We start from the raw sequence: 25893 nt of genomic DNA on the forward strand, positions 1-25893 counted from the left end.
CTGATCCGAGGCGTTCACAGTTGTTGTCTATAATGCTTGGAATTATTATTATATGCTAAGTTGACACAGGTGATGCGCTTCCTTGTGATATTTATGCTTATGAAAAAAAAGGGATTATTATTTCCTGCTCTTGGGTTACCTGGCGCCGTATATCAAAATATGACAGCCTTTGCATTATGGCAAAGGCTATCTTGGTCATCCTCTTATTAGAGATTTCGGTGAAACTTTTGCTGTGGCGTTAAACATATCAAAAGCTTTTCATAGAATCTGGCACAAAGCTTTGATTTCAAAACTGCCCTCCTACGGTTTCTATCCTTCTCTCTGCAACTTTATCTTCGGTTTCCTTTCTGACCGTTCTATTGCAGCCGTGGTAGACGGCCACTGTTCTTCTCCTAAATCTATTAACAGTTGTGTTCCTCAGGGTTCACTAGCTAGGGTACATGAAGGAATGTTTATTAAATCTATATTTACTTTTTTGTTTTGCCACTAGATATTGAGAATAACAAACTCAAACTTGCAATTTAACATTTATTTTCCAAAACTATCTACATGTTTTAGGTCTTGGGAAAAATACATTCTATTATAAGTAATAATAATTAATATCTTAAATTTTGTTTTTATATTATATGATATAAACCTATTACATGTAATCGTGACACCATTTACACAATTATATTAGTAGCATTTACATGAATATATTAGTAGCTGAAGTGCTGACACTAACAAAGTCAAAAGTAATTTTCAAAAATTAAAATAACATTGCCTTGAAACTTCCTTTTAAGAGTTTGCCATAGGAAGAAAGAAATAGAACAGCAATAATGGAGTTCCAAGGTTTTACCAGGAAAAGGATTGAATTTGCATTAGAGAGGGTGATACAATAATGGTGAGAAGAAAGTTTTATGTCGCAGGTCTAGGGATGGAAGGGAGACAAGCAGTTATCAAGACCAGAAGACCACTTGACATAAATACTTTGGTAAAAGATAGCAAGAGATGCAACATTACAGCAAATGGGGAGAGACGAAAACAGTCAGCTACAAAAAAATAATAAGTTCATAAAACTTTAGATTCCACCTTGTTCAAACTGTAGTACTAGGTGCAAGGTGCGAGCACGGCACCTTGTTCAAACTGTAGTACTAGGTGCAAGGTGCGAGCACGGCACCTTGTTCAAACTGTAGTACTAGGTGCAAGGTGCGAGCACGGCACCTTGTTCAAACTGTAGTACTAGGTGCAAGGTGCGAGCACGGCACCTTGTTCAAACTGTAGTACTAGGTGCAAGGTGCGAGCACGGAGGCACCTTGTTCAAACTGTAGTACTAGGTGCAAGGTGCGAGCACGGCACCTTGTTCAAACTGTAGTACTAGGTGCAAGGTGCGAGCACAGTTGCTGTACATTATATCAATGATACACTCTAACATGGATAAGTACACGTTTTCAGTATATCTGTACATCATTGTGTGTGTGCGTATATATATATATATATATATATATATATATATATATATATATATATATATATATATATATATATATATATATATATATATATATATATATATATATATATATATATATATATATATATATATATATATATATATATATATATATATATATATATATATATATATATATATATATATATATATATATATATATATATATATATATATATATATATATATATATATATATATATATATATATATATATATATATATATATATATATATATATATATATATATATATATATATATATATATATATATATTTTTTTTTTTTTTTTTTTTAACACTCACGTGACAGGAGTCGCCAGTCAGCTGACTGCCAAAGTGCGTCTTTTTGCCACAGTGAAAAATCTTTCACATTTAGTAATACTGATTTTTCGATCATGATATTCATGTAATGATATTAATGACACACCATTCACTGTGTGATGGGAATGCAGCTTAAAGTAGCATCGTCCAAATGGCAATACAAAGCTCCACCAGATACATAAACGAGCCAAATCTACAGAACAAAGCACAATTTGACATCAATTAGAAAGAATATTAGAGGGACGTCTGCATGGCAAGAATACTGGGTCGTCATGAAGCTGATTAGTCACCATATATAGTTCTAAAGAACCACTATATTAGTGTGTTTTCTCTTTATCTTAATTTGTCCTTTACTAAATGCCATCTGTAAGGCGTTGACTGCGTACATTATACATTTAGAAAAAAATATATAACGATACCGAGCGCAGCCTTTGCAATATGTAGGTACTTGAGGAGGAGAACCTAGCCAGCAGTTCTCGCTACACGCAACAGCCAAATTAATATCTCGCAAAATACAGCAAAACACACCATGTGTATGGAGTATTTTTCACACAGAATTACTTAAACATCAAATACCGAAATATATGCTTTAAATCACAGGAGACCCTTTATATGTGGTTTACATCACGCAGAATGAGAAAATCCTGTCTGATAAGGGTAATAAAAACCATGAGACTATTGAAGGAGTAAAATAATATCAGTACTTCTCTGGTAACAGTTGACGCTGGTTATAAAATATACCATTATTATTGAGTTGCAAAAACAGTCTTCTAAACCCACCAGAATGCAGCATTTGAGGTACAAAATCTATTTATCTGAAGGATGTATACAATATTTCATAACATAGGAGCACGTTGGTACTTTTCAACATTTTCGACAAACTTCCATTGCATAAGACAGGTATACAGCATTGGGATTTGTTGTTGGAAAGGGATAGTTATTCACAATATATCAATTAAGATTTGCTTGGGTTTGGTTTACTTACCAAAGCGTGGACCATGGTAAAAAAAAATGTAAAAGGGCTACATTAGTGATGGAAAATATTAACACTAAGTTTTAAAAAAAATGGGTCCTTCATCAATGCAAACTTACACCCAACTTTGGACTGAAAATAGGGATAGATAAAATAGGAAGGAACAGAAAAGAAGTTACTGTCAGTTGCCTCACCCTTTTGTAATTCAGTGAGGATATAAACAGCTTCAGTGTTCGGCAGAAGGTTTTCTACACACTAAAAATAGATCTAAAGCAGCTAATGATGCAGGTGTTGATGAATGAAAAGTTGATGGAAACGTCGAGACGTTTAAGATCAATACTAAAAAGGCAATCTGACCTGAACCTATTTGGGATCCCGAGGCTGGTGTACGAAACGTCATAATATTTTTCTTTTCTAGAAAAGGATGTGTGTGTAATTAGATTAATAGATTTTCTGCAAAAAAATAAAGTTGTTTTAGAAGGTAGACGATGCCTTCCCCATTGTATTATGGAACAAAAAGATTAGCGTTCAGTAAATGAAAATAAATTAAAGAATACATGCCATAATCACAAGACCAATCAAGATTTTATTACATAACGAAATATTTCACATTATTACTATCACTTTTCTTGCGGATTCGTTAATTCAGCGTTAGGATCTTCTAAAACTGGAACATTAACAGCGCCGAAAGTCAGTCCGTCTCGGCCCTCTAGCCAATAAGTAGCCATCTCACCTTTTCCCTGATGAAAAAGAAGTATATATATATATATATATATATATATATATATATATATATATATATATATATATATATATATATATATATATATATATATATATATATATATATGGTAATAATTCAAATTGACACTAGGACCTCCAAGCTATCTTTTTTTTTTTTTTTGTCACGTTTTTCCCAGTCTTTATACCATATAATAGTATAGAAATGAAGAAATGATAAATTATAGAATATTTAAATAAGAATCATAATAACAACATACATTTTGAAGCATTTTATTCAGCGTTTTTGACGGCATATAGGACGCACTGGTATATAAGACGCACACCTATTTCAGTAAGCCAAATTAAGAAAAAAAAGTTTTTGGTGTATTTAAGAATATTCCCTTGAAAGCAATCTAGTAGCACACTACACAGGCAGAAAATATTCATCTTTCTTTGTGCTCTTTGGTTTGTCATCTTATTGTCGCCAGAGACTTGTAATTTTTCCCGTAGGTGGTGAATCAAAGTCCTTGGGGTTGCGGTATTGCCATGCTCCTTGACATAATCTACCACTTGTAATTTGTGGGAGATTGTGTAGCTATATCTGTTTCCTCCTGCTGCCATAATGGTGATGGTGTTGATGTATTTTGTTATGATCATGAACTCGCTATTACTCCTCACCACATTGAGTCAGGGTGCCGATCAGCAGATATTTACAAACATGTATCAATGTTTCAAAGGTTCGATTCCTGTCATTTTAAAGATAATTCGTTTATAAAAATGATATTACTGGTAATGTCAATAATAACAGGAATAGAATAATGATGTATGCAGTTAGGGTAGGTAAAAGTATTAGAAAAAGATGTGTCTTACATGCTGTCACAATACGGTACCTCATTGTGGACGATACGGAGCTAAGGTAAATGGGTAGAATGGGAAAAGAACTATTTTTCAAAAAAAATATAAAGAGAAACTTTACTATCACGTGACGTCACAATCCGGGAGTTTTCGAATGATGGGCGCGCGATGGCAGTAATTTTGTGAGAGACAGAAAAATGTGCAGCTTTTTAAGTATGTGGGATAGCAATAAATAATGATAGCGGAACATGCGATAGCATAGGGTTAAGTATGATATATGTATATATATATATATATATATATATATATATATATATATATATATATATATATATATATATATATATAGTCAACTCTTGATTAACGCGAGGGTTACGTTCATGGAGACGTCACATTATTCAAAATCACATTATTCAAACATAATTCTATGATAGAAAAAAATAATATTAATACATCACGAGGTCACAGAGACACACGTTGTCATTTTATTAGCTTTAATGGTACACAACGTGCTTACCCTCAGTCTTGTCACATGAACAATCACTGAGGTCTTCTCTAGCATAGTGATCTAATACTTCCAACTTCTCTTCAATGGTTACAATTTTTTTTTTCTTGGAATCACTTTCCTGTGAGGGACGCTTGGATGCCATAGTATAGGACACAAGATGAAAACGCAGAGAAACGATTCATTCACAGTGCAGGTTAGCTCTAGACTGGTAAGTGAGGACTCTCAGAAGGTTCAGCTGAGCGTCTCTGAACTTTCACTCAGTGCCACAGAGTCAAAGTGATAACTGGCCCTCAGTTTTGTGACCCTCAGTCTGGAGCTAACTTACACTGTGAGTGGACCATTTTTCTCTGTTTTCACCTTGTATCCTATACTATGGGATCCAAACGTGGCATGGTAAGGCTTGTTAAAAGCTAATAAATGTTATTTTGTTAACATAAATGTATATGTGAGACATTAACATCTCGGGAGGTAGTTTTACCGGCAACCTGCTAGTAACCTCATTACCTTGGCAACATTGTCTACCTATGTGTATATGGATGCCTTTTCTCAGCCAGAAGTTGCTTCGCTTGTTGTTAAGTATTTTGGATGCCACCAGAAGCACCGTGGGTGAGAGTGAAGTTATCGAGTGGAGTTAACCCGCGTTAAATCGAATAAATCGCGTTATCTAATTGTATACCCTTAAATATCAAGTCGCATTAAGTTGAAATCACGTTCTACAAACTTGTGTTAATCTACTACAATATTCTATCTTATTGTATCCTATCTATAACTTCAAAGACATGACCTTAATAAAATATTTGAATATAGAATATTTCCCACGTACAGTGGCTTGAATTTTAATTATTTGGAGCATGTGACTTTCTTTTCTGAAGGAACACCTTATTAATAATAACCAACTTCCTCAAATACTTAAAAACGTTTTCTCACCTTCACCTCAGTGTATCCACGAAACTCCATAATGAATCCACCAGCAGACAGAAGTGACATCCGTGTACTGAGAGATATCTGGATGCGCATTGCTGGAGAGAGAGTGAGAGCGAGAGAAAGAGAGAGAGAGAGAGAGAGAGAGAGAGAGAGATTGATATTGAAATTGATATTGATATCTTTATTGATATTTATTTATATAATTTATACAATAGACACTGATACTGATAAGGCCAGGTCTATTAAGCCGAAGCTTTTATACAGACCTGAACAATTGTATTGAGAATAGATATAAACGCAAATGTTTTACCGACTGCAGATATATATATATATATATATATATATATATATATATATATATATATATATATATATATATATATATATATATATATACACACATACACACACACACACACACACACACTCACACACACACAGAGTATATTATGCTTGAGCCTAACATACAGTGGAACCATGCGTGCTTTGGGGTCCGAGGGGTCTCCAAGTGCACGGGTTCGAATCCTGTCCACGGTCCGAGTGTAGGTTGGGCTTCCTCACTCGAGGCAACGGTTTCCTAGCGGGTGGGCTTTGAGATAGGAGGTACCACAAAAAGTATCCCCTTTACCCCATAAATTCCCGTGAAAAGCCCACATGGTATAAATAAAAAAAAAAAAAATTAAATGCATACACTTGCATTCTTGGACATATAACCCATACATATACATAAGTAACTGAACATAAATCACAACATACACACACACACACACACACACACACACACACACACACACACACACACACACACACACACACATACATAAACATATACACACATACATACAAATACAATCATGCATACATGCATAAACACAATCAAGTATGCAAATGTGAAGCAAACCTTAAAAACATACACATACAATATATGCACAGACTTGCATACATACACACATGTACCCGACATATAAAAGCGAAAATATCAACATATTATTTCATACATAGTTTCATATATATGAACATACACATAACAAAAACAAATATCTATCTATCTACCTAAATACATAGGTACATGAATACATACTTCCATACATACATCAATTAAATACTTTTATAAATTAAATGATTACTCAGAATACATACGTTTGTAAACACGCATGCCTATATAAACACATACATGAACATATGTACACATACATGTCCATATACAGACATACATGCACATATACACACATACATGTACATGCACACGTACATACACGCAGACACACATACACGTACACATGCACACATACATATACATATACACACATACAAACATACATAAATACAAACTTAGACACATACATACCGAAAGGCATACAGACACAAAAAATACACACATAACACACACTTACACACTGCATATGTATATAGCATCCTGTATTTCTTCAAATGAGAGAGAGAGAGAGTGTGTGTGTGTGTGTGTGTGTGTGTGTGTGTGTGTGTGTGTGTGTGTGTGTGTGTGTGTGTGTGTGTGTGTGTGTGTGTGTGTGTGTGTGTGTGTGTGTGTGTTCTACAATATCAGACCACTGCAATACCAGAAACACCACTGCAAATACTATAAGATAAGTAATAAGACAAAAATCTTATAATATAATTCTACTGAAATTGTAATAAAACAAAAATAATAGTTATGAAATAATAACAAAGATGATAATCATGAAAAAAAAATAATGATAATGATAATAATAATAATAATAATAATAATGATAATATTATTATTATTATTATTATTATTATTATTATTATAATTATTATTGTTATTAATATTATTATTATTATTGTTCTTATTTTTATTATTATTATTATTTTATTATTATTATTATTATTATTATTATTATTATTATTATTTTCATTATTATTATTATTATTATTATTATTATTATTATAATCATTAGTATTATCATTACGATTATTATTATCATTATTTATCATTATTTATATTATCACATTATCAATAGTATTAGTAGCAGCAGCAGTGATTTAAGTAGTAGTAGTAGTAGTAGTAGTAGTAGTAGTAGTAGTAATAGTAGCAGCAGAAGTAGTAGTAGTAGTAGTAGTAATAGTAGCAGCAATAGTAGTAGTAGTAGTAGTAGTAGTAGTAGTAGTAGTAGTAGTAGTAGTAGTAGTAGTAGTAGTAATAGTAGCAGTAGTAGTAGTAGTAGTAGCAGTAGTAGTAGTGATTTAAGTAGTAGTAGTAGTAGTAGGAGTAGTCATAGTGGTATTATTTATCATGACACAACAATCAGGGAGGTGGTGGCGTAGTGGATAAAGTGGTGAGCGTGGAATCGGGCAGACGTCCACGGGTAGGTTCGAATCCCACCACGTACAGCCTTAATACACTTTGCCATTTACCTACATATCACCATGGTACCCAGGTTCTAGGTGGTTACACTCAAGATGGGCTTGGGTGGTGATATGGGCCCTAATATGGGTACCACTATAAATAAAACTGCCTGCGCCACTAATGAGCGGAAGCTGAACAGCGTTTCCCATACACTCTGCAAGTGTGCACTCTTCAAATGTGCCTACATGCAGGTGCTATAGGCCTTAGCGTAAAAAAAAAAAAATCAGAACCACAAATGACAACCAACAACTACAACAACAACAAAAAAAACAGCCGCAGCAGCAGCAGCAGTAATAGCAACAGGAACAGTGTGAAAAGAAACTTACGCTCACATGTTGTTTCCATACGTGAGGCGGTATTGACTGTGTCTCCAAAGAGGCAGTAACGAGGCATCCGGGTTCCAACCACGCCAGCAACTACGGGCCCCGTGTTCACTCCTGCGCGAGTCTATTAGCGATATAATGGAGAAAATAAAAGAGCAACATCGAAATTAAAAACTTAACTACAATTTATATTATAAGTTCTAAAAGCTTTCCAGTCTTAAATTGCTGACGTGTTAAATAAATTTATCTGTACTCTTTACCTACAAACAAACTTCTCTGACTATAAGAATTATTTTTTTATTATTTAACTTCCAAAGTAGAGCACATTTTGTCTCTCTCTTTACGGAGATCTTTCCTTATTTCATCCTGATCCTCCCATATCACACGTCTCTAAAGCTGAACTCTTCTCTCAAACCATTGTTAACAAGTCCATCTTGGATGATTCTGGGCTTGTCCCTCTCTCCCCTTCCCTCTGACTATTTAATTCATGCCTTGAATCAAAATTTTCTGTAATGATGTTTTCCATGTCCTCATTGGCCTAAACTCTCGGAAGGCTTAAGGACCTGATAGGGTCTCTCCTATTGTTCTTAAAAACTGTGCTTCTGTGCTTGTACCTTGCCTAGTCAATCTCTTTCAACTCTGTCTATCGACTTCTACCTTTCCTTCTTGCTGGAAGTTGGCCTATATTTAGCCAGTTTCTAAAAATGGGGGATCTTTCTAATCCCTCAATGTACCGACCTATAGCTTTAATCTCTTGCTTGTCTAAAGTTTTTCAATCTGTCTTCAATAAGAAGATTCTCAAACATCTGCCACTTCACAATCTTTTATCAGATCTCCAGTATGGCTTCCGTCAATGCCGCTTAACTCCTGGCTTTGCTTACTGAATCTTGGTCATCCTCTTCTAGAGACTTCGGTGAAACCTATGCTGTTGCGTTAAGCCCTGTCTACACGATTGAGCATTGCTCTCGAACACAGGCGAGCGGTTTGCTCGATGGCGAACTTCCCGTTTTTGTCCGCTGAACAACGAACAGTGTCCAAACGGTGCCCTGCTCAAAACACGCCAACCTCGAAAGACAGCGGTCGCCCTGGCTATGGATGGTACGACAAGAATGGTGCCCACCATCAAGGATCAGAAGAGAATAACGTTGTGTAGCATAATACTTGTCATGTGTGAAGAAGAAAAGAAAAGAGTGGGGAAAAAGCAAATGGTGTCGTCACGGACACACATACTTTTGTCATTTCCTCTGATATGGTTTGCAGGGCTGATGTAGCTCTATTAAATAAAGAAATGTTGCTCTTGACCTTTGGTTTGTAGAGGCTGTAAGAACAGACATTTCGCTTGCTCACTACCAGTCATAACTGGATGATTCTCCTCTATCCTCAGTTTCGCTGTATAAGTTTTTCTTTTTCTTTTTTAACCATGTGGGCTTTTCACGGGAATTTCTGGGCTAAAGGGGATACTTTTTGGGGTACCTCCTATCTCAAAGCCCACTCGCTAGGAAACCGTTGCCCCGAGTGAGGAAGCCCAACCTACACTCGGACCGTGGACAGGATTCGAACCCGTGCGCTTGGAGACCCCTCGGACCCCAAAGCACGCACGGTTCCACTGTACCACGGCGGTACCTCTTACTAGGGTATGAAATGTACATCATTATTTTCACGTTTCTTCACATATAGCCATGAGAACGCGGCTGATATTAGCGAGAAATCTCTATAGTTCACATTCTTTTATTTCCTTCGCATACACTTCCAACAGGGGCCATGCTGAGGTCAACATTCGCTCTCACAGGTTCAATGAGGGAATCTCTAGTTGTTAGATTATATATATATATATATATATATATATATATATATATATATATATATATATATATATATATATATATATATATATATATATTTATTTATTTATTTATTTATTTATTTAATTATAGCTAAGTATAATAACATAAATACGTTTAATATCAATGTATATCATAATTCTTACATTTATAATTAGATAATACTTTAACTGTTGTAATTAATGCATTTGTAAGCATTCTTAAATGTTCGAGTCGGTCACCGTGTCAGTGAGTTACTGCTGACGAAGGTGGACAAGAGAAATGCCGGAGTTAGACGGAGTCTAGCGATCACACGATCTGGCCGCGACGCTCTCGGCGACTGCCAGGGAGCTCTGGACTTGTGTGTTTCACTGTTTGCAGTCTCTGACGAGACAACCAGACGTTACTCTACGGAGCGAGCTCAGAGCTCATTATTTCCGATCATCGGATAGGCCTGAGACCAGGCACACACCACACACCGGGACAACAAGGTCACAACTCTTCGATTTACATCCCGTACCACTGCTAGGTGAACAGGGGCTACACGTGAAAGGAGACACACCCAAATATCTCCACCCGGCCGGGGAATCGAACCCCAGTTCTCTGGCTTGTGAAGTCAGCGCTCTAACCACTGAGCTACCGGGTGTGTGTGTGTGTGTGTGTTTATTTTTTTTATGTAAGAGGGATAACTGCCAATACCAAAAAAAAAAAAAAATATCAGAAACAAAAGGCCCAGTGGAATTATAATTTCCATAAACGATTCGAAAGAATTAGTCAGAATTCAGGGACAAATGTCTTGACACCTCCCTCTTGAAAGAAGTGCGCAGACTGTCTTAGTATAGTGTAGTTAACTCTACTCTTGATATACTCGTGATAAAACAAACTGTGTTTATATTGACAGTCCTGGGAAAGCTGTGTGAGAAAGAAAGTGAACGTTTGACACGTTAACTCAGTGACCGCTCATCTACACACATAACCTTAACTACAACAGTCTATTAATCTTATCTTGCCCCTATTCTGCCCCTTCATTGTCTCGCCTCTATTCTGTACATCTCTCTAAGGCAGCAGTTAACCTTTATTCTCAGTCATTTTAGTCATTCATCCTTTTCACTGGTAACCTCTAAAACTTGGTGTATGGTTATGTACACATATCCACCTTCCTAATACTTGAGTTCATTGGAGAGGGAGTTTTCAAGACATCCCATGCTTTTCAATAACGCTTATGTCAATTTCCAGGGACTGGCACCGAAGTCAGTTTTTTTTTCGCAATTTCATTTGGCAATTGCTGGTTTCCCTTTATTGTATGATAATGAAAAAAATAATAATAATAAGTCCCCCTCATCCTTAATGAAGATTATCTATCTGTTTTTCACTTTATCTACTCCTCTAACTTGCTTCAGTCTCTCTTTGCCATTTGATACTAACCATCCTTATAATTCTAACTGGTTTTGTTTACTAAAAGCACCTGCAAGAATGGTCCTAGTCTATACAGGATAGGAATGGCTTGGAGGGCATCATTGTTACATTTCTAACAGCTTTAGTTAACTACACACACCTGCAAGAGGATCCTGGCTTGTGAGGGATAGGGGTCGCTTGGACGCCATTATTGTTATATTTCTAATTGCTATAATTTGCTTTACGCACCTGCAAGAAAGATCCTGGCTTGTGTGGGATAGGAATGGCTTGGACAGCGTGCCGTAGGTCAAGCGCCAGACAACTGATTTCCAACACGTGACGTTGACCTTCGTATGATTAATAGATCGATGAAAAAAAAAAAAAATATATATATATATATATATATATATATATATATATATATATATATATATATATATATATATATATATATATATATATATATATATATATATATATATATATATATATATATATATATACGTATATATATATATATATATATATATATATATATATATATATATATATATATATATATATATCATGAAATAAAGTGAATGAATAAATAAATAGAATGAAATAAATTATAAGCACATTACATTTATGTATATATATATATATATATATATATATATATATATATATATATATATATATATATATATATATATATATATATATATATATATATATATATATATATATATATATATATATATATATATATATATTATGTATTGGACGTTCGGACTTCGAACTTAATTCGTTTCAGAAGGCTGTTCCATGCCTGAATTGTTCCAAGTTCAAAACCATTTTTCCCAAGGAAATCAATTTAAATTATTTTAATCCGTTCAAAGACCCCACATTTTTACCTAAATAGATAAGAACTGAAAAATGTAAAGTCAATTTTATTTACCTTTTGGTGGCATACTCATTGGCAAGTGTCACTCAGTCAGGTGTTAAGAATATACAGGGTGGTGGCAGCACTACCATTAGCATAGTGAGTTAGTCCCATGTGGATTCTTTGTTTCACGTGTGATACACCTTATCACTACAGAAGTTCAGAAATAGTTTTGATAGTTACGAGATCAGTGTACTTACATGAAATTTGTGTGTTGTGTGTGTGTGTGTGTAGAGAGAGAGAGAGAGAGAGAGAGAGAATGTGTGTGTGTATGTGTGTGTGTGTGTGTGTGTGTGTGTGTGTGTGTGTGTGTGTGTGTGTGTGTGTGTGTGTGTGTGTGTGTGTGTGTGTGTGTGTGTGTTTCACCCAGTATGTCTAAGAAGTTGGCCATCTTTCGTCCTCCTCTTCCTTCCTCGTCGTGTTTAATGCCCGACAAGTTTTCATTGTGAAAAGAGACAGTGAGTTAGAACCAAGAGGAAGGGAATGATTGGGTAAAGGTGAAGTATAAACATAAGATAACAAAGGAGAAGTAGTAGGAAGAATAAAAATGTAAATATAAGGTAGAAAGACGAAGAATGCACAAGAAAGCCAAAGAGCAACAATCTTTTTACTCATTGCAAGGCGATCTGGTAACTACTTTTAATTTGCTTGAGAGAAGAAAGACAAAACAGACCGGAAAGACAAGAAAAACTCCTCCCAAACTATTACTCCCTCAAGCTTCCCGTGTCAAGGAGATAGTTGCAAAATGTACCATGTAGTAAGAAAAACCTGATATGGAATTTTCACAAGAAAGAATGAAAATAAATTATACTATTATTCACCTGATAGTGGACGCTATTCACTCTCTGAAAATGAATTTGAGTTGATAATAAACGGTGTCTGTAAGATAAAAGATGATTCTGGTTTAGCAATGCAAATGGTTTGGTTTTCTATACAAAGTACATAGAGGAGGACGTTTTAGGATGTAGGATATTAACATATTTCTTTATCAGTTGTTTTCTTACCGTTTCGCCGCGGCAGGCCAGACACTACCATGTAGGCGTCACCGATGGTCTCCACTTTATAAACGTCGTACTTCTCGAGACGTGAATCAAATACTTTATATTGGCAGTTGAGAAGAGTCACAATCTAACAGAGAGAGAGAGAGAGAGAGAGAGAGAATAAACAAAGCATGTACACATGTTGGGCAAAGCTTAGTAAGATGGATGATGAAGAAAATATATATATATATATATATATATATATATATATATATATATATATATATATATATATATATATATATATATAAATGAGTGAAGCAATCTTCTTTGTACTTTTCATGTGTTTTAGAATAAAAAACGTCAAACCTCATACGAATCACTGACCTGCATGGGTGAACTTTCTGCACACAAGTCCTCAAAGCCAACTATGTCGCTGAAGTAAACAGTAGCACTCTCGAAGCTCTCCGCAGGAACCTGATGGGAAACAAAAGTTTATAATTTAACAATTTATCCTAGTATCTCAAAAAAAGTCCCACTTCTCTAGAAAGCTGTGTGCCCTTTTGGCTGGTGTCTTAGGTCAACCTTCAGATTAACTTTCCTTAGTCTTAGGTCAACTTTCCTCAGTCTCAGGTCAATCTTCCTAATGCATGGAAGTGTCTCTGTTAGTCGTGAGTGACCTGGCAGCTTTCTCTGCGATTTTGGCAGAGCGTGGTAGTTCTCCTATTCTTGAGGCTTTCGTTGCAAAGATCTGAGGTGGAGGCTAAGTTGCGAATGTAAATCTCGAACCTTCAGGCTGAGTTCTACCAGAAAATCTCAAAGCCTTTCCGTTAGTCAGAAGAGAGAAAAGGCTTGTAAGAATGGTATTAAAGACAGAATAGTTAAATCTAGAAAAATAAATAGCTCGGCCAAGGCGAGGAATAGCTTTAGTATTTTGAAAAGGAGAGATGCTTAGAGGAACAATGTTGAAAATTTTCCTATTATTGCGCTTAAAAAAAAAAACTAATACATATCAAAACAGAGTCCGTATGGGTGGATATTAAGGCAGGATCAACAGTGATTCACTATCACTCAGTGACACGGCATCAAGGTGATCCTCATGACATGATCGTATATGAATACAAAGATATGATATCCATTATAGCAGGCAATAGAGGGGCGGAAACACAAATAATATGGTGAAAGCAACACAAAAGCTCAAGGGATCACAAGAAGAAGCGGCCGACACCGCTTGGGGGCGGACAAATAACTCTTCCTCATCTCCTACTTTGTTTTCGGTGTTCCATGCAAGATTTGACTTAGTGATGTATTCCCATTAGTGCCCAAGCGTATTTTAAAGGATGTTAACGGTGGTCTTTTTTATATGGCTCTCATTTCGTTGTGGAGGAAGATATGAAATTACCATTGGTTTCATGAACAAAGGAAAACGAGTGTTTCTCCTGAAGTGCATTACAAAAAACAAGATTTCATGGGAACCTTAAACTGGAAGGAAAGACATAACTTCCCTGAAAGATGGAAGATGGCTGCAGTCGCAAGATCTTTTCAACAAAAACAGGTGAGCCTTTTGCAATTTCCCTTATGTTTTGTTCTTAAAAAATTTTTTTTTTTAATTTAAAGGTGTCAAAATGTGTGTGTGAAAAGAATCTTATAAGATATTTACATCATCTTATCAAATACTGCTAGTGATATGAATCTTGGACGTACTTTAAAGTACGCGTGGGCACTTCCCTGAGAATTGGTGGGAAATTTGACCTACCTAATAGTCTCTATACTACTTTATTATTTGGGAATCTTTTAAGGTTTTAAGGCTTTTCTTTATTTATATATATATATATATATATATATATATATATATATATATATATATATATATATATATATATATATATATACCAGCAGTAAAACATATCCTTGACTGCCTCAAAGACTAGATCCATGAAATAAAGTGAATAATTAGACCACAAAAAGGGTTCAACTAGTCCTAAAATACTTTAGACACTAGTTCTTAGCACAATGGCGGAGCAAATATTTTTATATTTAGTAATTGAATTATAACTATTATTTCAGAGACTACTCGTAGATCAGTACAATAAAGAAAGTCACAAAGATTCAGCTAGAAATAGAATTCAAGAAATTCATTTTATATTTTATTAGGGTTAAACTTGAAATATGCTAAATTGTATCAAGCTAATCAGAAGTTACTCCTATATATATATATATATATATATATATATATATATATATATATATATATATATATATATATATATATATATATATATATATATATATATATATATATATATATATATATATATATATATATATATATATATATATATATATATATATATATATATATATATATATATATATATATATATATATATATATATATATATATATATATATATATATATATATATATATATATATATATATATATATATGTGTGTGTGTGTGTGTGTGTGTGTGTGTGTGTGTGTGTGTGTGTGTGTGTGTGTGTGTGTGTGTGTATATATAATAAAATCAATAACACTTGGTAAGGAGCTATATCAAGAAACAAGGTGCATTTTAAAATCAGATCCAAAGGGTTAAAACAACTGGTTTTCTTTTAATATATCAAGGAAATATTAAAAAAATGATACCGCAATATATGTTCACCAACCTGTCTGTTCTGCCGCAGCTGGCGTGCAACTTCTATTGGCAACATTTGGTACAATAAACGGTCACTCCGTTTCTTTTCTGCTTTTAGTTGAGACATCTTCACAGACAATGTATCTGAAAATAGCTGAAAGAAGAGAGGTGTTCTCTGATTTACTTTTGGTGTTATGAGTACAATGACAATACAAAAAAGAAATTTGATAGTTTTTGTGTGTTAGACAGGAATACTGGTTAAGGACAACAGAAAGAATAAAAAAAATCAACTTATTTGCTCCTCCCCGTGTAGGACATTGATTTGCTGGTAGAGGGGATTCCATATATGGAATATGATTCAAATATATAAAAAATTTCATATACTCATACCGCTCTGTAGAAAGGGTGGAATCCAAGGTTTTCGTCTTACCAACTCCTCTCTTCTGTCTTTCATCAGCCTCTTTTCATCACCATAAAGTTGAATCACGTGCCATCTTCTAACACTATGTTTGCCTTACCTCCTCTTCTAATCTTTCTAACTCCTCGCCTCCATTTCTTAATATACAACACTAGTTAATTCTAACACAACTTGTCTGCTTCTAAATTGTCACCTTTCTATGACATGAATTTTATTAAAGAGGAGGTTACAAGACACTTACCATGTAATTCACTACTGTTTTCAAATCTGTTACGGGACTGGTACCTTATCGGAGCTTCTTTATGTAAGAGGAGAAAACTGACCAGTGGTAAGGCAAACAGTTAAAGGAAAAGGCTTACTTAATTGCCGTTCCCCGTGCAGCCTCGAGAGAGCTCAGCAAAAGAAAGGGATAAATGCCTGAAACCACCTCCTTAAATAAGTTCAAGTCATAGAAAGATTATAATAATAATGATAATAATAATAATAATAATAATAATAATAATAATAATAGTAATAATGATAATGACAAGAAGAAGAAGAAGAAGATGAAGAATGATAAGGATAATAATGACAATAATAATAATAATGATAATAATAATAATAATGATAATAATAATAATAATAATAATAATAATAATAACAATGACAAGAAGAAAAAGAAAAAGAAAAGAAAAAGAAGAAGAAGATGAAAAAAAAAAAAGATGAATGATAAGGATAATGACAATAATAATAATAATAATAATAATGATGATGATGATGATAATAATAATAACAATAACAATAACAATGATAAAATAATAATAACAATAATCATTATTCTTAAGATTATTATTATTATAATGATTATAATAATAATATAATTAATGTTATCAATAATAATAATAGTAATAATAATATAGTTATTATTGTCATTATTATTATTATTATTATTATTATTATTATTATTATTATTATTATTATCATTATTATTATTATTATTATCATCATCATCATCATCATTATTGTTACTATTATTATTACTATTATTATCATTATTGTTATTATCATTAACATTTTTATTGTTGTTGTTGTCATTGTTGTTGTTGTTCTTGTTGTTGTTGTTATTATTATTATTATTATTATTATTATTATTATTATTATCATTATCATTATTATTATTGTTATTGTTGTTATTATTATTATCATTATTATTATTATCATTAGTAGTAAAAGTAGTAATAGTAGTATTAGTAGTGGTAGTATCATCATTATTATTATTATTATTATTATAGACTTTCCGCATTGTGTATTTTTTTGTAATTTAATTTCACCTTTTACAGAATTATTCATTTATGTACTGAACGGTCACTTATTACTAATGCAGTTACCTCTAGGTAAAGTTTATTTTTACTGTATTCGGTATTAATTCTGTTATTTATCATATCTTTCTTAAACACATATCCTCTTAGCCTTCCGCCAGACACCACATATCCTCTTAGCCTTCCGCCAGACACCACATATCCTCTTAGCCTTCCGCCAGACACCATAACAGCTCCTCAAAACTTATTACTTTGCCTGAACAGCTTACCTTGAAAAGACTGACTCCATTTATAAAATATCCATGTAACTATGTATAGAAATTCTCCCACACTAACTGTTAGGCATTGATAAATGTTGAAATGCTCGAAATGCTCTCTCTCTCTCTCTCTCTCTCTCTCTCTCTCTCTCTCTCTCTCTCTCTCTCTCTCTCTCTCTCTCTCTCTCTCTCTCTCTCTCTCTCTCTCTCTCTCTCTCTCTCTCTCTCTCTCTCTCTCTCTCTCTCTCACCTGTACCATGTGAGTTGCCTTCCGTACCAGTAACACGATGATTGGAGATATGGATAGCACAAGGACCAGGATGGCTATGCTTACCGCCTCCTCTCTATCGGCCACCGTCAGTTGCTCTTGGATGGTAGTCCTGTGGAAAAAAGAAAAGAAGAAAATCATATTTATATATTGAGAAAGAATGACATAATTACGTGTGCGAGTGACTAATTCAATATGCCTGAAGGGTTAATAACATAAGTGAAACAACGCTAGAAATTCGTGATAGCAGGAAAATGGTTATTTTACCTATTAAGATACAAAACACAACATCAAATAGATAATAGCTAATTAAAGGCAGCTGATAGGGAGGAAGTTAGCTTTGGAGAAGATATTGGTAAGATTTTGAACTTGTAGTCTTCACTCAGGAAAACATGCAAGAAATAGTGAGCTGATATTTTAGAGGAGAAACTGTGAAGGTAATAGATACTCGTACTTCAATAACTAAGGAGAACAACCGGATAAAGAGTTACAAGGACCAGACAAAATATATTTCAAAGTACCTAGGGCAGGGGTTCTCAACCTTTTTATCGTTAAGAACCCCCTGAGTTATAATACCATCTACCCGAACCCCCAATATTATCACATGAAACATGGAACTCAATATGCAATGGTACTGCAAAGGATTTTATTAGATCAGCCATCTAAGTACCCCTGGGAATCTTCTTATGAACCCTCTGGGGTTTCGCGCTGTCAGGACGGCCACTGTCCATGAGGTAACATCATTAGGTCTCTATGACGCTGAAGACGTCTATGCAGAACAGTTTGGTTGGCAATAGACAATCTCATTATCAGACTTTGATTTCTAAGTTATGAAAATAAACTCATTTACGGGGCTTCATATGTTCATGGTGTCTTGTAGTCTACTTACTAACCTAGAAGGAAAGAAAATATCATACTAACTTCGAGTTATCAATTGAGGAAGAAGTCATTTTTGTCCCAGGAATAGAGCTAGATGGTATATATATAAAAAAAAACACAATGCATAGTTATAACCTAACTCTACTATTATAGCGGGGTTATTTTGTCGTAGATACATGTTTGAAGATACTTTACCTATCTTGATGTCTCCTTATGTGACAGAAGAATATCCAAAAATATACGATATGCAGTTGACCATCTTTTCTGTGAAATATTACGAGATCTGTTGAATCTGACAACTTCAACGGGAGTTTGGGTCCTCTCCTAGTGTTTCCTTATATTTGAAACATTGATATTTACACGTCATTGTGATCAAGAAAATAAAGGAAACTAAGTTTGCTTTTTTTCTAAGAGCATAAAATAGAAAAAAATATGTCCTCAGGTGGCAGCTTATGTATAAGACAAGTAAACCTGTGTGCACTAATCCACTCCATCCAGAAGCTTAACTAAATTTCAAAAATTCCCAATAGTTACATAATTACCATTGGTGGCTTCAAGCTTCACTACTAGTCGTCCACTTGCAGTGCCTCACACTAGGCAAGGGTCGCGATAAGCAAGAGATCAATGTCTACCACTCACCAGATGGTGCCGTGAGGGGCCCTAAAGGGGTGATAAGGGTTCCTTGCATAGAGTCTGGTGGTGAGTGGTGTGTACGGGTCCCCTGCTTTTAATGACACCGGGCTGAGCAATTCGCCATGAACGAGGGCACGCTATGTGCCATGAGCCAGGCACTGACAGTACCAGTGGTCCTTTACGTTAGGTTAGGTTAGGTTAGATTAGATTAGGTTAGGTAAAAAGGACTCACTTCATGACAATGTTTGGGGAGTGGTGTGTGGTGGGTCATTGCTCATGGCGACCCGTGTCAGGCATTACAAGGTTGCATCGTCACTGCTCTCATAACCACGGGACTGGGGTTGACCCTTTCGGGGGGAAAAGTTTCGCCCCAGTACCTGTGTAGTTAATAATACTTTGAATCGTTTCGCCATCGCCCTCGCCGCATCGTTAGCTTCGATGAACGGATAGTTATCCTCAACAAACACATCTTTACCGTGGACATTGGAATCACAACCTATCGTGGAATCCCTTTGTTAACGTGGACTCATTTTTCTTTGCGGCTTCAAGCTCACTGGTTGTCGTCAACTTGCAGCGCCTCACACTATCTGGTATTTCATGTATACAAAAGAGAGACCTCCAGTTAGAAACCATTATCTGAGGTAAACATCTACTAGTTGGTATAATTTCCAACCATTTCAAGTAAGCATCAGTTACAACAAGAAACATTTCGTTACTAAAGGGTCTGGCCTAGTCCACATGTAACCGAGAGGAAGGTTTGATCAGAAACTCCCATGGATGCAAAGGTTTAGGAGCAGCGCTAATTCTGTTTTCTTGACAGATGAGACAAGAATATATATATATATATATATATATATATATATATATATATATATATATATATATATATATATATATATATATATATATATATATATATATATATATATATATATATATATATATATATATATATATATATATATATATATATATATATATATATATATATATATATATATATATATATATATATATATATATATATATATATATACACACACACACACACACACACACACACACACACACACACACACACACACACACACACACACAAGCCACTTTTAGGATTCCTTGGTGAAAAAAAATGGTATACTTCACATTGCTTCTGGTAGAATTATTCGTTGGTCCCAAATGTTATCTGGTTATGACTATACATTATGTTGCAGACCAGGTTGTTCAAGATTGCCAATGAAAGGCATCCGTAGGAGACCAGATTATTCATGTTACTTGAATTGTTCAATAATTCATGTGTCAAAACTGAAGACAAAAGGCGCTGGACAGATAGAGATCCAGTACTGTCAGTAGTTAGAGATAGTAAGCATTCTTCAAGGCGGGTCTGAAAATGTAATGGATAAGGAAAAGTTCAAATCTTTCTTAAACCATAGACATAAGGTAACGGTACTGCATGGTTGTGTAATGTGGGGCAAGAGAGTTGTAATACCTCCTCAAGATAGAGAGAAAATAATTGAAAAATTATATAATACTCATCCGGGTATAGTAAGGATGAAGCGCTTAGCTCGCTCTTACTTGTGGTAGCCAGATATTGATAAAGACTTAGAGAGAAAGGTAAATTCTTGTCTCATCTGTCAAGAAAACAGAATTAGCGCTGCTCCTAAACCTTTGCATCCATGGGAGTTTCTGATCAAACCTTCCTCTCGGTTACATGTGGACTAGGCCAGACCCTTTAGTAACGAAATGTTTCTTGTTGTAACTGATGCTTACTTGAAATGGTTGGAAATTATACCAACTAGTAGATGTTTACCTCAGATAATGGTTTCTAACTTGAGGTCTCTCTTTTGTATACATGAAATACCAGATATGCTAGTGAGTGATGATGGACCTTGCTTTGTCAGCAAAGAACTTGCCACTTTCATTTCAAATAATGGTATTCATCACATAGCGAGTGCTCCTTATCATCCATCCACTAATGGATTGGCAGAAAATGCTGTCAAAACCTTTATATATATATATATATATATATATATATATATATATATATATATATATATATATATATATATATATATATATATATATTCAATATGAATGATATTGTGACTACTATTACCATTTTTTTTTCTTACCTTATTTCATCCTGCAGTTGGCCCTGTGCTTTCTTGAGGTCATCCAGGTAGCGAGCCATGAAAGTGATATAGCGAGTTGCCGCTCTTGACGAGCCATTAATATACTTGTTTCTTCGCACTTCACTATCCCAGAGACGGATTTCACTTAAATACTCCTGCTCTTGTATCTTTTCAATGCGTGCGGCGCTGCGTTTAGAAAATTCCAGTGTGGTCTGTTAATAAAAGAAACGATATGTTATATATTGAATATTGTGTTTCTATAGCATTGAATACCTTCATTTAACTGAATAGAAATGTGCATGTAAAGGCATTATATCAGTGTCAATGGCAAATGCAACCTTTGAATTGTATTTTAAATTTAACAAAAATTCCACCTGAACAAACTCCTTGGGTGAATTCGAAATTTTGAAATGATGGTCACCGCTGTTCAATTTATTGATTTAGCGGTGTTTTTTTTTTTTTTTTTTTTTTTTTTTTTTATTTATTTATTTATTTATTTTTTTTTTATTAGTACCAGGTCCAAACAACTGTGCATGAATATGACATTATGACATTGTTTGGTCTTGTGATTTAAGGGTTTTTAGTTCACTTTGCTCTGAATGACTGCACCTTATATTTTCTATTATTGCAGTTTATTTTAAGTAAGTCTATGATTCTCTTTCCTGGAGAAATTTTAGACCTTGTTTTACTGATATGCGTTACCAAATAACACGTGTTATGAAATAATTAATAAACGCAGTTTTTTTTTTTTTTTTTTTCAAAGTGGACGTGAGTATTGTCATATCGGAGTAGAATGGGCGATTTACTTTGGCCAATAAATCAATTAATAGTGAGCATTTCTCACTGAAATACTACGTGGGATACACTGAATTTTACTTATTTACTATGAAGGAATTTGCAGTATTTTCTTAGAAAATTACGTGAAGTGCATGGTAATATGATTTGATTGTGCGGAACTGTGTCAGTCTGAGGTTTAAGTATTCGATAAATGATAAATTTTATGACTATTAATAAAGCGTTATATACACTCATAAAGGCAACTGATGCTCATGCTTGCTCTGGGTTGGATATTAGCACCTTAGACACTTCTGTACCAGAGTCTGAGCGAAGATATTTGAGTGGTGGTGACCAATCCTGGAGAAATTCAGGTCTGGATATGAAAGCTGGATGTTGCGTCTATGAGACAAACAACTTGACTTGCTTTTGCGTCCACGATAGTCTACCTCCCGTTTCTTCAGTTTTTTTTCGGCCGAGCTGTCTCTCATCATTTTAGCTTTGCAGATCATTTTTACAGTTCTTGCAAATATTTTTTTCATAGCATTTACAGATTTATGTAGTGCTCTATCTGTGCTTGTCTCATTTACCTGACCTTTTTTTTTATGTTATGGCCTATAGCGCCTGTAGGTATACTTGAAGAGTATATGTAGAAAACGCTCTTAAGCTCCCTCCCTTTAGTGGTGCAGGCAATTTTATTTATAGTGGTACCCATATCACCCATATCACCACCCAAGCGCATCTTCGGTGTAACCACCTGGAATCTGGGCATCATGGTGTCATGTAGGTAACTTTAATCCACTTGACAAATGGCATAGCTTCAATGTGGTATGTAGTGGGATTTCGAACCTACGAGTGGGCGTCTGCCTGATCCCATGCTCTCCACCCTATCCACTACGCCACAGTCTCTCTTGCTTACATTATTTTATCTGCGTTTGAATGTTCATATATATACTTCTAAGTGGGAGATATCACACTGATTTTTGTTGGGTTCCTGACCAGTCAGTGTGCATGAGAACGAGAGGGCTGACAGCCTGCCCATGGGACAGTAGCTAGGGTGTTCCCAAAAGGGTGTCCAGTGTATAGATGCATTTCCGACGATGTATGTGGCAGTCATTACTTGATGGCAAGAGCGGTGGTCTGTCCGAGATACAATATTAAAAAATGACCGACTTTTTCTAGGACTGTCTCATCCTTGAACTTACGCTGAAGTACGTGATAGCCGCTATCGGACGGCTATTGCGCTTCTTAGGATAAGTCACACAAGTCTCAACCATGATTATATAATATCCGGAGATCACCAACCATTCTGTGATGACTGCTTAGTGTCTCTTACTGTGTGTCATTTTTTGGTCGAATAGTCCAGTTTGATTGACCCTCACAGCCGTTCCTACTACAGGTCTCGTGATGAGGATGGTATCTTTAGTCTATGTTGGGTGCTACGCCCCTAGTGGCTCTCTCTGGATTATGATGTACTGCACTGTTTCTATTATCGGTATCGTGATGAAGATGGTATCTGCAGTGAATGTCAGGTGCTGCGCCCCTAGTGTCTCTCTTCGGGTTATGATGTACTGCACCGTTTCTATAACAGGTGTTGTGATAAGGATGGTATCTGTTGGATCTCATTTACTATTTGTGTAAGCTTCCCTAAAAAAGAAATGGATTGGTGAGACCATTTTCTTTGTTACCTATGACATGTTAAATTAACATTTTTTACCTTTATATTTGTAACAGGATTTTCTGATGCCTTTTCTACATCCAATTTGAAAAGTATTTCCAAATGCTTGTATTTGCCACGTCAGGCATTCCCTACGTCGTCAGCCAGTGTTGTATTCTGGGGATGCCTCAGGAAAATAAAGTACTTTCAGCCTGTCCGCCTATGTATTCGTTACTCCTCCTCTGTCTAAGGTGGCTTGTCTTCATCAAGATTGACTGTCGGTGTTGGCCCCTGCCTGATACGCTTTGCGAGCTAACAGTATCTTTAGTCCAAGGCTTCAGTCTATGTCGGGTCCTAGGCCCCTAGTATCGCTCTATGAGTTATGATGTTCTTCACTATCTGGAGGAGGACGGTCTTCTATCCATGTAATGTCCTTCGCATCTCTTCTTTTACTTGTGTTTCATTTATGATTTTCTTTTTTAACTTCTTACATGTTTTTTTTTTTTTTTCTTTTCAGTATATAGATGCTTTTAGATTTTTTTTGTTTAGCTTTTACCTTCCTACGAATTGGTTGCAGCACCATATGACCGTGGCTGTTGCGGCACCGAACATCAATCACTTTCTCACTTATTATTCAGTTTCTAATATAATTTTTTTTTTTTCTGATATCTATGCTTCCCCAAAAAAATCATTTATCTGATTGTCTTGCCTCTTTACTATTGTTTTGTTAATATTTTTATGGATAGATAATTTACATCGTGGTTATAAGTACCATTAGCACCTATCTTTATAAAAGAGAGAGAGAGAGAGAGAGAGAGAGAGACTTACCCGTATGCCAGAGGTAGCAATAGCTCTTAACCTGACGTAGTGGTAAAGTCCCATTTGGTCGATGTGACCACGACCATAGTAGTTCAGACCATAAATGACACTTCGGCCCATGTTTTCTATGGCATGTATCATGCTCTTGTACGCCTCAACAAGCCTAGAAAATAAGCAACGGCATTCCTAGAGAATACTGAAGGGGAATGGAATAATTATTGAGGAAAAGTGGATGTTCAAGAAAAGAGGATAAAATGTTTTAGTATGAAAAGGATAATTCGTTCAACTTGTTTTCAGGGATTACTCTCTCTCTCTCTCTCTCTCTCTCTCTCTCTCTCTCTCTCTCTCTCTCTCTCTCTCTCTCTCTCTCTCTCTCTCTCTCTCTCTCTCTGATATATATATATATATATATATATATATATATATATATATATATATATATATATATATATATATATATATATATATATATATATAACAATAGCAACAACAGCATC

At 34.8% G+C, this 25893-nt stretch overlaps 1 protein-coding gene across 1 annotated transcript in view; it reads right to left on the bottom strand.

Moving 5' to 3' along the window:
* Positions 1-1825: 1825 nt before the first annotated feature.
* LOC123502165 (soluble guanylate cyclase gcy-34-like) overlaps positions 1826-25893 on the bottom strand; it is a 31624-nt gene continuing 7556 nt past the window's right edge. The window contains exons 7-16 of the mRNA XM_045251394.1: positions 25406-25559; positions 22147-22358; positions 18488-18617; positions 16296-16418; positions 14015-14104; positions 13652-13775; positions 11972-12069; positions 8511-8631; positions 5802-5893; positions 1826-3528 (exon numbers count right to left, since the gene is read on the bottom strand). Of these exons, the coding sequence (XP_045107329.1) occupies positions 3409-3528; positions 5802-5893; positions 8511-8631; positions 11972-12069; positions 13652-13775; positions 14015-14104; positions 16296-16418; positions 18488-18617; positions 22147-22358; positions 25406-25559 (1264 nt within the window). The 3' untranslated portion in view covers positions 1826-3408. The remainder of the gene's footprint in view (positions 3529-5801; positions 5894-8510; positions 8632-11971; positions 12070-13651; positions 13776-14014; positions 14105-16295; positions 16419-18487; positions 18618-22146; positions 22359-25405; positions 25560-25893) is intronic.

Source organism: Portunus trituberculatus, chromosome 10 (genome assembly GCF_017591435.1).
Source record: "Portunus trituberculatus isolate SZX2019 chromosome 10, ASM1759143v1, whole genome shotgun sequence".
Classification (NCBI taxonomy): domain Eukaryota; kingdom Metazoa; phylum Arthropoda; class Malacostraca; order Decapoda; family Portunidae; genus Portunus; species Portunus trituberculatus.